Here is a 12,864-nt window from a genome sequence, read left to right as displayed (position 1 = left end):
ATTTGGTCTAGGCACACAATCCAGATTCCTAGTTAATATGATGCAGGATTCACCTGCTAAAAATCCTAATTGTGTATTCTGTTCTTCCCCAGATTCTTATCCATGCCACCTTTTCACCATTACACAGGCTGAAAACCGCTATTGCAAAAATCATTTTAACAGCTCATTATTATTTCATGCTATTCAGTATTTTCCTACCTCAGGCTTTATCTTTTTTTTTTTTTCCAGATCTCACACAAAAAGCCAGCTTTTCTCACTCTCCAAAGTCTTCTAATTTAGTTTGGTCCACAATATGCATGAAAGATGTGGTTGACAACACAGGTGGACTGTTGCCCTCTAATTCACCAGATTAGTCAGTTTTTAGGAGATGCACATTTTTCATTAACATTTTTTTGTTTATGTTGTCTTTTAAATTTATTTTTAAGGTGTAAAAAGTCATGCTTGTGAGCAATGTGGCAAATCATTTGCTAGAAAAGACATGTTAAAAGAACATATGCGAGTCCATGATAATATCCGAGAATACTTGTGTGCAGAATGTGGCAAAGGTATGTCTAATGCCTTGTTTTCCGTTAATCGTGATACTGAATAGCAGGTGAATATCTGAATTAAAGCTACTTCCATTCTTAGACTACTGGGAAGGTCCTTGGAGTGCTGTAAATCCTGCATTTTTGAGAGGTAGAAACTGTATTAATCAGGAGCCTTTTGGATACATAAACTACCCCCAATTTTATACAATCTAGTTTCATGGCCAATAAGACAAAACTGATTCAAAAAAAGATTTCAAAAAAATTTGCTTTTGTCAAATTGAGGAGTGCTTGCCTGACTGAGTTCCAATGCAATTGCAGCACAAAAGTGAATACAGGTTATTTTTTTTTCATTCTAGGCTGTTTTCAGGCTCAAGAAATAGAGTAATTTCTCTTTGCAAGAGCCTTAAGAGTCAAAGTTGCTTTTTGAATTGTTTGCATTACAACTTGAACAAATCTGAACTGGTATTTTAGTGGAAGGCAGTAAGTCTGACATCTCTAATGATGTTTTTTCTTTGCTTGTCCCTGCTGTTTTGCTTCTTCCTCAGTGGTTACTCATGTGTTTTCCAGAGCTTTTGCCTGGAATTAAAATAATAATGATAATGTGCACTGCTACCTAAACAGTTAAAAATATGTAATTATGGACGTGCAGCAGATACAATCTTAGACCTCTTGGCTAACAACATGATCATCCTGAGTTCTCCTCTGAAGGTGGGAGCAATGGACTAATTGTCCTGCTGTACTTTTTGTCTCACAGGAATGAAGACAAAACACGCACTTCGTCACCACATGAAACTTCACAAGGGGATTAAAGAATATGAATGCAAAGAATGTCATCGAAAATTTGCACAGAAAGTCAACATGCTGAAGCATTACAAAAGACACACAGGTGAAGTCTCCAAAGATGTAAAAAAAATTGCACTGAATCATTTCAATGCTTCCTGGGAGAACTTTTATCTAGAACAGTCAGGGAGTATGAGGAACACTAATTTAAAAATATGTATATTCTGATTTTTGAAAAGTGAGATTTTTGTCCTCTTATCAGCCAAGATCACCTGTTACACAATCAAGATGCATAGTTTGGTTGGTATCATAGAATCATAGAATGGTTTGGGTTGGAAGGGACCTTAAAGGTCGTCTAGTTCCAACCCCTCTGCCATGGGCAGGGACACCTTCCACTAGACCAGGTTGCTCAAAGCCCCATCCAACCTGGCCTTGAACACTGCCAGGGAGGGGGCAGCCACAGCTTCTTTGGGCAACCTGTGCCAGTGTCTCACCACTCTCACAGTAAAGAATTTCTTCCTTATATCTAATCTAAATCTACCCTCTGACAGTTTAAAACCATTACCCTTCATCCTGTCATTACACTCCCCGATAGAGTTCCTCCCCACCTTTCCTGTGGGCCCCCTTTAAGTACTGGAAGGCCACTGTCAGGTCTCCCAGGAGCCTTCTCTTCTCCAGGCTGAACAACCCCAACTCTCTCAGCCTGTCCTCACAGGGGAGGTGCTCCAGCCCCCTGATCATCTTCGTGGCCTCCTCTGGACCTGCTCAAGCAGGTCCATGTCCTTTTTATGCTGGGTGCCCCAGAGCTGGACACAGCACTGCAGGTGGGGTCTCATGAGAGTGGAGTAGAGGGGGAGAATCAGCTCCCTCGACCTGCTGGCCGCACTTGTCCTGATGCAGCCCAGGATACGGTTGGCTTTCTGGGCTCCGAGTGCACATTGCTGTCTCCTAGTCGGTTTTCCATCCACCAACACCCCCAAGTCCTTCTCCACAGGGCTGCTCTCAATCCACTCATCCCCCAGCCTGTATTTGTGCTTGGAATTGCCCTGACCCATGTGCAGGACCTTACCCTTGGCCTTGTTGAACTCCATGAGGTTCACACAGGCCCACCTCTCCAGCCTGTCCAGGTCCCTCTGGATGGCCCATCCCTTCCCTCCAGCGTGTCGACCGCACCACACAGCTTAGTGTCAATTGGCAAACTTGCTGAGGGTGCGCTCAGTCCCACCGTCCATGTCGCTGACAAAGATGTTAAACAGCACCAGTCCCAACACCGACCCCTGAGGAACGCCTCTTGTCACTGCTTTCTACTTGGACATCGAGCCATTGACCACAACTCTTTGAGTGCGACTGTTCAGCGAATTCCTTATCCACCGAGTGGTCCATCCATCAAACATGTCTCTCCAATTTAGAGACAATTTAGTTTCATGTTTTGCTTTTTTAAGAGAGTTGATTTTGGTCTAGGAGAGGTCTAAAGTGTTGGGTTTGTTTTAAATTAGTCTTCAGGTTCTCATTTCCCAAAACAAAATTTTACCTCCCACATCAGTTCCTCTTGGATTAATTCTCTGCCAGATACAGTGGTATGGCTTAGACAAAAATAGCTAGTGAAGCTGTGCTGCTTCTACTCGTTTGGCTGTGATTTTTTTTTTTTTTTTTTTTTTTTTAGTAATATGAGACTTGGAATTGTCCCAGATACCTTAGACTATTTTCACTCTGATGCAAAATATGCTCTTCATGCAGGAATCAAAGATTTCATGTGTGAGCTCTGCGGCAAGACGTTTAGTGAGAGAAATACAATGGAGACTCATAAGTTGATTCACACAGGTAAATCCTCTGAAAAACAGACTCCAAAGACAATAGCTTAATTTTGTTCCTAGGCTTGCTTTAGCCTTGTCAGTCTTCAAACTAGTGTTACACATCAAGTTACCAACATAAAATGTTCCTCTTGAGATGCTGACAATACAGTACTCATCTTTGGGGGCTGTTGCTGACAGCATTTCTTTCCATCTGCTACCAGTAGGAAAACAGTGGACATGTTCAGTCTGTGACAAGAAATATGTCACTGATTACATGCTACAGAAGCACATCCAGCTCACTCATGATAAGGTAGAAGCCCAGAGCTGCCAGCTGTGTGGGACAAAGGTTTCTACCAGAGCATCCATGAGTCGACATATGAGGCGTAAACATCCAGAGGTGAGTTAGTTTGGCAGGTAGATTGTGGGTGGTTTGTTGGGGTTTGTGGCCTTCAGTGACTGGAAAGGAATTACTTTTTTTTTTTTCCCTCTTTTTTTCTGTTCTTTTGGGGCCTATTTTGGGTAGTGTCTGTTAAGCATGCACTTAACTGAATCAGCCCTTTCATTATGTTATGTTTCAGTAGTAAACATATCTGATTGTCAGTCCCTAAGAATGAAGTTGTCCTGATTATTTTAAATCCCTTTTCTTTTTCTGCCTCAGCTTAAATGTATATTTTTTCATGTTTTGTCTTCATCCATTAGGGAGTATAATTGATTCTTTTTCCCCATTGTGTTCTCTGTATTCAGAAGTGATCTGAAACAAGTGGTGAATAGAGAGGTGATGGCAGCATCTGCTGATGATACAAAATTATTCTTAGTATTAAAGATGAATGCTGACTGCAGAGTATCTGGATTAGAGGGATGTTTTGTCTGACCCCAGTGGGGCTTTTTCTGTGTTCTAAATTTCTGAATAGCTATTGTGTTTCTCCTCAGCATTTCTTGTTTACGTTGACTAAGGCTTGTCCATTCCCTTTGAGGCTTTTTTTTTATTTTTTTTTTTATTAACAATTTATCATTAGTATTGCTTTGCCTTGAACTATCCCTACTTTTTATCATCATGACTGGAAAAGAAGTCAACAGAAAGCTTTGTTTATTGATTTTTGGATTAAAAATGCAGCTACATATCTGCAGTCCAGAGGACAATTTGTCTCTGTTGATAAGCTGAGATGTATAGATTTAGCTGAAAATAATGGAGTAGAACACAGTTGATAGGTTTATAAACAGAAATGCTAAAATAATTTTTTTTTTCAGACACATTGTTTGTTTTCTATAAAATTCATCACTTCCCAGTGGGTTGTGTTCTGTCTAGAATATGAATATAAACATATTCTTCTAGTGTTGTTTTTAAACTTTGCTGGTTTTCAGTAAGAAAGAAAAGATGATATACCATAAGGTTATTTTAAAAAAGCCATGGTTAAATCCCTTGTATTAAATTATATGTGTAAAATGTTAGATTATATCATTTTTGCTTTGTGACAGGATTTATTAGGGCCATGCTGTATTGTTTGACTGTGGTATGCACTGCTGCAGTTCACTGGCTGATACCTCTTTGTCCACAGATTCTTTCGGTGAGGATTGATGATTTGGAGCAGCTGCCGGAGACAACTACCATTGATGCCTCCTCAATTGGGATTGTTCAGGTAAATTCACCATTGCAGAATTCTGGTGGCACCTAGGTTCCAGGCCTATGGGAGGTTGAGATGGGGATGCCACTTTTTTGGTACATATCATAGCTGGGTGTAGACTGATGGCCAAGGAATATGCTTTTTTACACACAGCTTAACATGTATAAGCAGATGCAAGCTGCTGACCTGTGTTGTTATATAACATGGGTGCTGGTAAAGCAGAAGTAGTTACAGGTTGAGGTCTCGTTTCCTGAAATCAGGTTTTTGCTAAAGTTTGTTTCTTCACTTGAGAATCAACAGTAAACCAACTTCAGGTGGTACTCTTAGTTGGAACTTCACTAAGCAAAATGACTTGATGTTTTGTTTGGAAATGTGTTGCTCCAGCCGGAATTAGCCTTGGAACAGGGAGAATTACCAGAAGGGAAACAGCATATGAAAGCTCCTAAACGTGGCCAGAAACGAAAACAAAAGTCAGGTGAGGAGGAGGAAGCTCAAGTGCCTGAGGACCCTGCCTTCAGTGAATACACAGAGAAGGAAGGTGAATTCACAGGGAATGTTGGAGATGAGACTAATTCAGCTGTACAGAGCATCCAGCAGGTGAGCTCCAGTAGCAGGGTGATACGTAGCAGGCATTGCTTAGAGCGATAACAATTCGTTTTTCCTAATACCAAACACAAGCAAGAGAGTGATCATACCATTTGGGGCAAATTTGATAAATTGTGGTAACACAAAGATGAACAGACGCTAAAAAAACAAAGAGTTGGACCAGTAAGCTCCTCATGGTTGGTTTTTTTTTCCATTTCCTTTGGTGTTACTACCATCTCCTTATTTGCCAGATGCCACTAACTGGCTGAAGCTGTGACTAAAAGCGTGAAAGTTAATTCGGCTGCTTGTTTTGAATGTTGCATATGCCTCCCTCCCATTACCTTCTTATTTCTATACATGGAAGTTGTTATATTCCATGCTTTCTATGTTCCCTTCTGTGTGCATGACTTCTCTTGCTGGCAGCAGCAACATGTGAGCCCATCAGCACTCAGGTGATGTTTCTTGATGCTTGGTATTTGGTAGTCAGCTGCAAGGTATAAGGTTGAGGTTACCTTTCTGTTTTTCCTCAGGTGGTGGTGACCCTTGGTGACCCAAATGTCACAGCCCCGTCCAGTTCTGTGGGGCTGACAAATATCACTGTTACCCCCATTACGACGGCAGCTGGAACCCAGTTCACAAACCTCCAGCCAGTGGCTGTGGGCCATCTGACTGCACCTGAACGCCAGTTACAGCTGGACAACTCAATTCTCACCGTGACGTTTGACACCGTCAGTGGTTCCGCCATGCTGCACAATCGCCAAAATGACATTCAGATCCAGCCGCAGCCAGAGGCAGCCAATCCTCAGTCTGTGGCCCATTTTATAAACCTGACCACCTTGGTGAACTCCATTGCTCCTCTGGGGAACCAGATAACGGAACAGCATCCTCTGACATGGAGGTCAGTGCCTCAGACTGATGTCTTGCAGCCTCAGGCACAGCCAGCGCAACAGCAGTCAGGACAGCAACAGGTTCAAACAGAGCAACAACAACAGATGTATAGCTACTAATTTATACTTCGAAAAGTTTTGAAATGAACAGTAGTTAGAGACAAAAACACACAGACATTTGGAAAATTTCTAATAGGATTGTTTGCTGGATACCAAACAGAGATGGGAAAATGTTTATACAATGAAATGTAAGCTAAAATTGGCATAGCACCCTGCAACACCCTAATCTTGAGATTCTCGCACTGTCTCTAGACCTTGCACTGTCTTAAAAAAAAGGAAAAAAATCTCACCATAAATTTAGCATCTCCTTGCACTGTGTAGTAAGATTGAGATTTGACAGGAGCATCGTAATACATCTTAACCAAAGCAGGGAAATCCTAAATATTACGGCACTGGTGATTTGCAAAACCCTTTCAGCCATACCTTGTCACTTCTTTCCAGTCTGGAAATTACATATGAAGACCTTGTTCACAGTGAGGTGGAATGCACTTGTGGTCAGCTGGTAAAGACTGAAATGTAAAGACACAAATGGGCAAAACAATAATTGTCTTGTTTTTTATCTTCTTTAGATCTTGTATCTAACAACATTGGTAAAGTAGGTGGAGGTTTGGGCTTTGGGATAGGGGTAAGTGTGGTGTGGAAGAAAATATACCAATTTCACAAAGTATTTCCATTTTAGTCATGGGAAAAACCCTGTACCCATAAAGCAGCGTTTAGTGCTGCTTGAATCAGATAGCTGGTCTAATGCTAAAGGACTTTTATGGTCTTCTAGTCAAGATTGAATCAAGCCAGTTATGAACTGAAAAAAAGAATGTGATAGTTTTATGTAATTTTTCAAAACTGCTCATTCAATCTTGCTTTTAGCTAATAGGCCTGAAGAGCAATCAGTCCACTTTGATCAAGTTCAGGATGTGAATTTTTTTCAATTAGTCTTCTTTCATTGTGTAATAAACATTTGAGAAAGCATTCTTTTTATATATATATACATATATATATCTCCTTTGTACTTTACTGTGTGTTCCTGGTGAGTATTTGTGTGAAAAACAGTTATCAATATGATTCATTAATTTTTTCACCCCCATATTGCTCTTTCTGTTTCCAAAACTATTTCCGAAATTCATAGCCACACACCAGATTGTGTGAAATGCGAGAAAAAAGAATGTCTGAAGCATATTCTGCCACATGGAGGCAGTATGCCCTAGTGTATAATGGGCAACGTTTGCATGAGTGTTGGGGATATAAATAATGGGTTGGGTCAAATGCATCATTGCTGATACTACACTTTCATTCCATTCTCCATACATTGATGTGCAGTCTGGACTTTTGCATGTCAAGAAGATAGTATCTTTCCCACAGAGACAAAGCAGCTGATAGCAAAAAGGAATAAACTAAAAAAAAACGTTGCTGCCTGGAATCCTGAAAGGCAAATCTGTCCTTCCAGCTGTGGCTGAAGAACAAGGTCTTTTGGGGCAGTAGACTGAGCCACAGAACCGTGCTAAAGATTTTTGCTGAGAATAAAGTAGCTGCTGTGTTTGACAGTGAAGATAGATTAATGGTTGTAAAAATCCTGTCTGTGCCTATTGTATTTATGAAAATGTTCTATGTATTAGCAAAAATATGAGTAGGAATGACTTCAGCTTTGAAAGTCTGTATTAACATGGACTACTTGACCCTTAGAGGATGCCTTATAATCTCTACAACAAATTCTTCCAGAGTATAAATGTTTGGATATTAAAGTTAACCTCCAATGGTTTTCTTGGTGCCGTAGCAGTGTCCGGAGGCTCACTATGCTGGGCTCTGTGTAAAGTTTAGTTGCAACAGGACATGTATAGGAAAGGGGTTTCTGGTGACAGATTTTATGTGCCAGAGGAGCAGAACTACTTTTCTGTAAATGTCAACAAGCCTGTAAAATGTCTGCATGGGGAAGGAACCTATATTTGATGGGACAAGCTTGTGTATCAGAAACGAAAAATATCTTTTACCAGTGTGGGAAAGAGAATTTTTCATTCCCTAGGCCTGCCTGTCTTCCCGAGATCCTTTTCACACAACACCGTGAGATCCTGTAATTTCATTAGCCTCCCACTATCCTGAGAAGTGCAGTTCTATGCCCTTCTAGCACCTGGATTATTTCACGACTGGCTTGAGCCAGTTTAGTTTCTCCTCAGCTGTCCTGTCCACAAATGCTTCCCCTTCATGCCAAACCCACTGGTCAAGAGGAAGCTAGGTTTTATTTATGAAATATGTTGTTTATGTATTTGAAACTTCTCCCCCCCCCCCCCCCCGTGTTTGTGCCTAATGGTAAAGGCACGTTATCTTTTGGCAGAGTACTTTGGGGGGGGAAAAAAGAAAAGGGAAGGAAAGCAAAGGGAGAGGTCCTAGGTCAAGTTGTTATGGTAAATAAAAGATGGCTAACATCTGAAAAAATACATATATATATATATATACACACACACACGGAGCGTTACAGTGCTGCACATACAGTTTCTACAAGATCAGGGTTTTGTTTAGACATATGTAAATGGTGATTAAGCTTTTAAGTGGGGAGGAAGAGGGTTTTTGCCTTAGCTGCAGAGCGAGTACATCTGCTCTATGTTAATACTACTGATAGTAGCATTCATGATGCATTGAATCAACCTGAGTCATTTTAACAGGTAATTGCCTATTTGATAAGAATTGTATATGGAGGTGATCAACCATTATAGATACCTCTCTGACTTCACAAAACCTCTTCATCCTAAAGTGACCCTCTGGTATTCTGTTCTTTTACACTGCCCAGCATCCCTCCCACGCTAACTGACCTGCATAATCCCATCCAGGCAAGTTAGCATCTTACCTTTCCAGTAATGATTGATTCTAGCTGATTTAATCAGGAATGATCATACAATAAATGCTTGCATGGTGGTGGTCTCATAGAAAAGAAATTTCTCTCTTTGGTTTCTCAGTATCCCCAAAATCATAGAACAGCCCAGGTTGGAAAGGGCCTTGAAAGATCATCTGGTCCAGCCTTTTTTGGGAAAGGGAGCCTAGATGAAATTATCTAGCACCCTGTCCAATTGCATCTTTAAAACCTCCAGTGGCAGGGACTCTACCATGTCCCTGGGGAGGCTGTTCCAGGGGATGATTGTTCTTACTGTAAAAATTATCTTAAATAATATTCTGCTTCAGGAGGGAAAAATATAACCCCTGGAAGGGCTTTGACTAGGCCAGGCAAAAGAAAGTTCTCTAAAAGCTAATCTTCCCAGAGCACTCCTTTTGGGAACGATCTTGACTTTCCCTGCAACCATTGCTATGGTATCTCATCATCTCTCAGCGTGATTTTATTATTACTACTGTTACTAACATCCCTATGAGAACACAACTGTATCTTGGGTGGGTGTGCTGCAACATGAAACATCTCAAAACAAATTACTTTGGTTTTGTTTCAAACAAATTATTTTGTTTGGAGGAGTTGGATGCCTTTTCAGACAGAGCTTACCTTGGAGAACTATTGACTGCCAGCTGCCCTCCCAACTAAGCCTTTTTCAGATGAATACCAAAGTTATACTGATGTTGTTTCAAGCTGCGCAAGAAATAAAACTATGTAAGGGATGTGCAATCTAAATTTCCTTTGCCAATTTGTTACTAGCCTTTTCAGCTCTAGGATGTGAAGGTTATTGTTTTCAGCCATGTGTTGGAGATTTTGCATAACAACTGTTCAGTAACAAACTGGAAGTACTTTGAGCCAAAGGAGTGATGTTGTGTAGTGTTCTGTGTATTGTCATTGTTTATTGCTAAGACTATTATTTAATTGAATGCTGTCTGTGGCACATGGGCTCTGAAGTAAAGGAGCATCAAGGTACAGAACCCTTTCTCTACCAGTGTTATTCTTTGCTGTTCCTTAATTAATGCATCAAACATTTTTTTTTCTTTGAATTACATAGACTTGCTTCAAAAGCAATAAGCTTAATCATTATCTTACAGAACTTTGTACCTCCCACAATATACAGAAACGCGGGGTAATGTTCTAAAATATTTGTTCTATAGCTTGTTACTGGGTAATAACAGAAAGCAGAGGAGATTGAATCTTAGCTATGGTCTGTGGTGAGTTCTCTCAGGAAAACCTACTGTATCAAGTGCTATTACACTCTCTAAAATTAAACTTTTCTTTTGAGATGTGTCAGTATAAAAAGTGAGTGTTTTTGCAGAAACTTGCCAGTCAGTCTCCTATGTAACCAGCTGTTTCTGTACCTCTTTATTATTTCAGAAATTGTTTGAAGTTAACAGCCAGGTAACAGTTGAATTTTTTTCTAGAACTGATTTTTCTGTCAGTTGGTCAGAGTGATTTGCTAGTGTTCTTCATCCATAAAGATGCCTGAATTTCTCATCTTGAAATCCAGGAATGGAAAAAATACCATACATCCAAATGACGCTCATATAAAAACTATAGGTACTACATGAAATTGGATAGGGTAAATAGCTTTGTACGTATGGCTTTGTGAAGTATTTCATGTTCACTAATGAGATTTCCTTGGTGCTATTTAAAGTAATAATAATGTCACTCCTAATTACTTTTGGCCTTACATTTATTATTGATACGGGCATACCTGTTGGAAAATCTTTAACCCTTTGTATTTCTGACATGCCTTTTCATGGTGGTTGTGTGTGGCCTCATCTGGTGTAAAGGAGAAGGAAAGATACTGGAGGGGGATATGCTGATCCACACCACGATGCACAGCAGAGTCTGCTGGTAGTTCTGGAGACAGACTGTGCAGCCAAGTGACTTGCATCTGTGAGATTAGATACCAAGGTTTGTTTTCACGTAAGGGCTTTTGCCCTCTAGCAAAACCAAAGTGTCATGTTGGCCACGGGAGAAAAAGTGTTGCCGTCATGTTTGTCATTAACTCATCTTAGAGTGATTTTCTTCAGTACTGAGATGCTACTATGATATTTGCACTGTATATGGCAAGAAGTCGTTAAATTTTCTTGATTAAAAATGTTGGAACACTATAAAAAGTGACAGGTATTTCACCATACAGTGTAACCATACTTGGAAAATATGTTTCTCACCCTAAAATGCTTTGAGAAAGCTGTGCTGGATTTATTTTCCCTCCTGGGTGCAGGGGTGATGCTCTGCATGTGTTCTGCTGCCAGTTCAGCTCAGACTGGGATTCAGCATACCGTGCCCCTGCAGTGCACCTAACAGCGGCCGCCGGCACGCTGGGTCGCTCTCACAGAGAGCCTGAGCTCTGCTAAACTTGATGTCCCAACAGCTGAGCTGAAAGGGGCAGAGCGCTATGCTTTGAGCGTGGCAGGGGAGGGGAGACTTGTCCAGGAGACTTCAGTCTCGCCCCTAGAGTCAGGATTTCATCATTTGTATTGCCTCTTCGCCTTACCCATGGGCTGTTTTGACCAGTTGCAGTGCCTGGTTAGTTGCTAACACTTTTGGAAAGCTGGTTATTAGGTGCAACGGCTGTAGAGCAGCTGGTATCAAAAGTAATAAAAAATACTGAATTTGGGGATTTATTTCATCTAAAGCAAAGTTTTTAAGCTGTAACGTCTTTCTGCTGTCACTTGACGCTTTCCTGTACGTTTACTTACAGATTGTGATTCTAAAAAGTTTTTAAGGTGTCCCGTAAGCGTAGCAAAATTTAAAAGACTACAAAAAAGAAGCATAGTAATGGCAGAATGAGGAGCTAAAATTAGGAGAAACTAACAGGGCTAATTCTCTACAGATTTCCACCCTTCTCCTACCCATGTGAACCTGAGGTTCTTGCCATTATGCTAGCTCAAGGAAGGGGACGGCACGTGCTCTGGCTCATTCACCAGAACTACTGGTGTAGTGATTGATGCGCTGGGTGTTGTTAATGAGAGCAGGTACCAGCCGAGCGCTGCCAGCCTTCCCCTCAAGCCACGTGCTCATTTTGGTATCTCTTCCCAACACAGCTGCCCGCTGTACTGAACTGTATGGTAAGTTGTGGTGGATGCAGTGCTGTTAACTAAATATTAGTGATTATTGCAACTGAGTGCTTTTTTCTAGCAGAACCTATATTCTGTTACTTGTATAGAGGAAAGCATTAGTGTGTGTTCAGTTTACCATAAATTAAATTCAAAGGTAAGACATGCTCAGTGTGTTATATGCAGCAACATGCAGAAACCAGAGAGGAGTAAGATGCTCAAATGATAAGAGGATGAAGCAGGTCCACATTTCATCACTTTCGGGAAGAGGGAAAGCAAGGCTGTGGGAAGCATTTTCTCAAGAGTCCTTTCTGACGCACAGAACGGATCTGCTCTGTTGCGTACGTGCTATCTGCATGCAAGTCGGGCACAGGAGTGTCATCAAGATGATGACACTGGAATAAGCGGGTGTTTTACAATCAAAAATCAAACCAATCAAATCAGCTCGTTAAAGGAAAGGGTGGGGAAGCTCTGACCCTAGTTCCTTGCTGTGCCAAGGAGCAGGAGATAAAAAAAGAATGGCTCTCAATCTGTTACACTGGCTGTGTTGTGGATAGATAAAAAATAAACCAACTGCATCCGTGAGCTCCTCTCCCCTTCTTTTCAAGGGAATAAATTCCTTTGTCTGACTGATGTACAGGTGGCACTGGTGCCCAAGGGCCCTAGTTACCATAGA

The 12,864-nt window shown here is 41.0% G+C and overlaps 1 protein-coding gene across 14 annotated transcripts in view; it reads left to right on the top strand.

Annotated features, from left to right (window-relative positions):
- PRDM15 (PR/SET domain 15) overlaps window positions 1–10,406 on the top strand; it is a 42,824-nt gene extending 32,418 nt beyond the window's left edge. For 11 of the 14 annotated variants that reach the window (XM_074814407.1, XM_074814405.1, XM_074814406.1 and 8 more), the window contains 8 exons: window positions 229–321; window positions 426–545; window positions 1,282–1,413; window positions 3,045–3,128; window positions 3,322–3,497; window positions 4,657–4,737; window positions 5,107–5,319; window positions 5,838–10,406. In XM_074814407.1, coding sequence (XP_074670508.1) covers window positions 229–321; window positions 426–545; window positions 1,282–1,413; window positions 3,045–3,128; window positions 3,322–3,497; window positions 4,657–4,737; window positions 5,107–5,319; window positions 5,838–6,314 — 1,376 coding nt within the window. In that variant the 3' untranslated portion in view covers window positions 6,315–10,406. The remainder of the gene's footprint in view (window positions 1–228; window positions 322–425; window positions 546–1,281; window positions 1,414–3,044; window positions 3,129–3,321; window positions 3,498–4,656; window positions 4,738–5,106; window positions 5,320–5,837) is intronic. The other 3 variants (XM_074814414.1, XM_074814413.1, XM_074814409.1) reach the window with 2 other exon arrangements.
- The last annotated feature ends 2,458 nt before the right edge of the window (window positions 10,407–12,864 follow it).

The sequence above is a fragment of the Strix aluco genome, chromosome 2, assembly GCF_031877795.1.
Source record: "Strix aluco isolate bStrAlu1 chromosome 2, bStrAlu1.hap1, whole genome shotgun sequence".
NCBI classification, from domain to species: domain Eukaryota; kingdom Metazoa; phylum Chordata; class Aves; order Strigiformes; family Strigidae; genus Strix; species Strix aluco.
The sequence above is the reverse complement of the archived record's forward strand: the minus strand, read 5'-3'. Positions and strand labels throughout refer to the sequence as shown.